Source organism: Brassica oleracea, chromosome C3, assembly GCF_000695525.1.
Source record: "Brassica oleracea var. oleracea cultivar TO1000 chromosome C3, BOL, whole genome shotgun sequence".
Lineage (NCBI taxonomy): Eukaryota > Viridiplantae > Streptophyta > Magnoliopsida > Brassicales > Brassicaceae > Brassica > Brassica oleracea.
In genome coordinates this window covers 54136592-54139787 of record NC_027750.1, presented here as the reverse complement: position 1 = coordinate 54139787, position 3196 = coordinate 54136592, and the positions used below count along the sequence as shown (strand labels likewise).

The 3196-nt window shown below is 34.4% G+C and overlaps 1 protein-coding gene across 1 annotated transcript; it reads left to right on the top strand.

Annotated features, from left to right (window-relative positions):
* The first annotated feature begins 2708 nt into the window (after positions 1-2708).
* On the top strand, positions 2709-3196 carry LOC106330941 (zinc finger BED domain-containing protein DAYSLEEPER-like). The gene is made up of 2 exons (XM_013769328.1): positions 2709-2978; positions 3062-3196. Exons 1-2 carry the CDS (start codon positions 2709-2711, stop codon positions 3194-3196), a joined length of 405 nt encoding a protein of 134 aa, XP_013624782.1.

The window sequence follows — 3196 nt, the reverse complement described above, 5'->3', positions numbered from 1 at the left end:
CGAAAATCTTCCCGGAGCCCGATATTATTTTTTCTTTCACGTTTTTTTTTTCTTGTTGGTGTGCTTAAAATGATGTTCAAACGTCCATATTTATAGAAAATTTTCGAATCTGGTAGTTGTAATTTTTCTAGGAATTTACGACGAAATTTAGTTAGGTTGCCGAAAAAACGTGTTACAACTACAAAATTGGTGGATTCAAAATTTCCTCGCTAAGTAGACGTAAAATATTTCCTCGTAAAGTACACGCTACATTTACATCGAGTTTACGAGGAAAGCGTATTTCTTCGTAAAAGCCACGTGACATTACATCGACTTTACGACGAAATAATTTCGTCGTTATTTTACGAGAAAATAACGTTGATTTTATATTTCCTCGTAAGTTCCTCGTAAAATCGATGTAAATTTACGAGAATTAGTTTTCCTCGTTAATTTTCCTCGCTAAACTTGTGTTTTCTCGTAGTGAACGAGAAGACTTCATGTAACGTAGCATCGTTATTTTACGAAGAAATAACGTTGATTTTATATTTCCTCGTAAGTTCTTCGTAAAGTCTACGTAAATTTACGAGGATTAGTTTTCCTCGTTAAGTTTCCTCGCTAAACTTGTGTTTTTTTGTAGTGAGTTGTTAACTGTGGTTTTATACTATTTTAGCAAAAAAAAAGAACTGTAATTATCAAGAAAAATAAACTATATTATCAAGATAAATTTAAGCCTCAGATATAAAAAATAATCTAATAAATTCAAAAAAAGGAATTCTCATATCTTTATTTATACTAGAATACAGAAAGTTTAGAATAATATAGTGGAAAAATCAATCTAGCAAAAATACTCATATTAATATTTACGCTAGTAAAAAAAGTTACTTTAACAAACTATCATGAGGACGTGGGTGTTCACAACTTATTACCGCTATAACAAATGCAATCAAAACAATTAAAGCCAAACACCCAACATATACAGAACAAAAACTTCTCTTTTTTTTTGGTCAACGGATTCATTTCATAAACAGCTCAAAATAGAGTACTTGAACAACAAAGTTTGGATACTACACCCTTTGCAAAGGCAACAACTAAACAGATTGCTGTGCATAGATTAGAAAAACATGATAAAGGAGTGAAAAGAGTGACAAAGTTTTCGAAGATGAAGAAATCTGTGATCTCATTCAAATCCAACCCTGAGGGCCGGGCAAAGAAGGGGACAGTTGAGTCCAAAAAATATTGGAGACTTGAGAGTCCAATTAGGGGTGTCAATTGGTTGGGCCACCCATGGACTAACCCATTCCAAACAAACATGGGTGGGTGATGGTCATACCCATATAATTAATGGTCCAATTGGGTTAAAGACCAACTTACCCATGGGCTAACAGGTCCAAACCAAATGGGTGATGGGTTGGCCCAAAAACTTAATTTTTAGGGTTTAGACAATTGGGAAAAAATCAATCAGATCTCCTCTTCCCCGATTCTCTCCTCTTCCGCGATTTCTCTTCTTCCCCGATTACATCCTCTTCCCCGTGGATGTAGAATCACTTACCCATTGATTCTTTTCTCCTTACGTCTTCTCCTTTTCTCTTCCGCGAGTCAAGGTAAGTTTTGAATCATTCCTTTGTTTTGATTTTAGCTCTGACCTCGCGATTTCTCTACGTTTTGTGTTGTGGGCTTTGTATCTCGTTCGATCTCGGTTTATCTCTTCATCTCATCTCAAGTTTTTACTCTTGGACCAAGAGTAATTGCGTTATTTGCCTCTAGTTCAAAGATTATGGAGATGACTTGTACTTTTGGTTAATATAATATCATCCGTAAGGCTGTTAATTTGACTATTTGACTTTGATACAAAGTTTTTGGTTGGTTTATTACATTTTAAATTGGTTTAATTAAGTACTGGATTATAGTTCCTCTGAGGCTTGTGAAGATGCATAAAGCATGTTTCTCTCTTATCTACCTAACCGAAGCATGGGTTATTCCATACATATGGTGATGATATCTTGGTCATATACACTTTTATTGAGTACCAGGCATTTCTCTGATTCTCTCAATCAGTAAACCAAACCTTTGTGTATGCAAACATGATTTAGCAACATAAGACTTTGCACTTCTATTGACAAATCGATTTAGTTTTATAAATTGTAAACTAACTCACTGCAAACAAGAGTTAGCAGCATGGCTTTTGCACCTCAACTGACGAATGGATTTGTTTGAAATTGTCAAAGTTGCGTATTATTTTGGTTTGTGGAATCAACAGTATACAAAACCCGAATGTAACACAACTCACAAAACTTGCCATTCTCTTTGTAATGCATCCCTTAGTGTATGTCTTTTGTTCGACTTTTGTATATAACTATGAGAAACTTTTATACAAGGGGTGGGTTAGTGATCTTTTCTGTATTTTTCAGATATAAGAGAAATCATTTAAAGTCGAGAAACATACCAATTTAACATTATTCAAATAATAAATTTATTAACAAAAAAAAGCAAATTTAGCATCATTCAAAAATCGAACTACATATATAGATATGCGAGTTGTGAGTTTTCTCTCTTATTCTGAGTGGAGGAGAGCAGAAGTGATATGCGAGTTGTTGAAGCCATTTTCTGAGATTACAAATTTGATTTCGGGTTCCTCATACCCAACATCAAATTTGTATTTCAATGAAATTTGGAAGATTGAGTGTTGGTTGAGAGCTCATGCAAATTATTCTGATCCTGTTATTTGTGAAATGGTGAAGTGTATGAAGCTCAAGTTTGAGAAATATTGGGAAGAATACAGTGATATCCTTGCAGTTGCTGCAGTTTTGGATCCAAGACTGAAATTTCACTTCTTAGAATATTGTTTCTCGGTTTTGGATCAGTCTACTTGTAAGAGAAGGTTGGCTAATGTTCGTTCAAAGATCTATAAACTGTTTGGAGCTTACAAGAAAAACCAGAGAATCAGTAGTGCTGCAACAACTTCACAAGGAGAAATACCTGATGTTCCAGCCGGTTATGGGGTAAGTTATGCTATGTAGTCATTTCTGATAAGTGTTATGAATTTATGATATCATATATATATGATGTTTAACCTGTTTTTCAGGGATTCTACGCCTTCTTTTCTCAGAAAGCTGTTGGCAGTGGCAAGTCTGCTCTCGACATATATTTGGATGAGCCATTGCTTGACATTTACTCAATTCAATGTTGGATATTTCTATCTCATTTTGATGTTATTTGA

Bases quoted from the DNA above. Each gene is read 5' to 3' on its own strand.
- LOC106330941 (XM_013769328.1), top strand. From the start codon at position 2,709: ATGGTGAAGTGTATGAAGCTCAAGTTTGAGAAATATTGGGAAGAATAC. The intron at 2,979-3,061 runs GTAAGTTATGCT...CCTGTTTTTCAG, and splicing joins ATGTTCCAGCCGGTTATGGG to GGATTCTACGCCTTCTTTTC.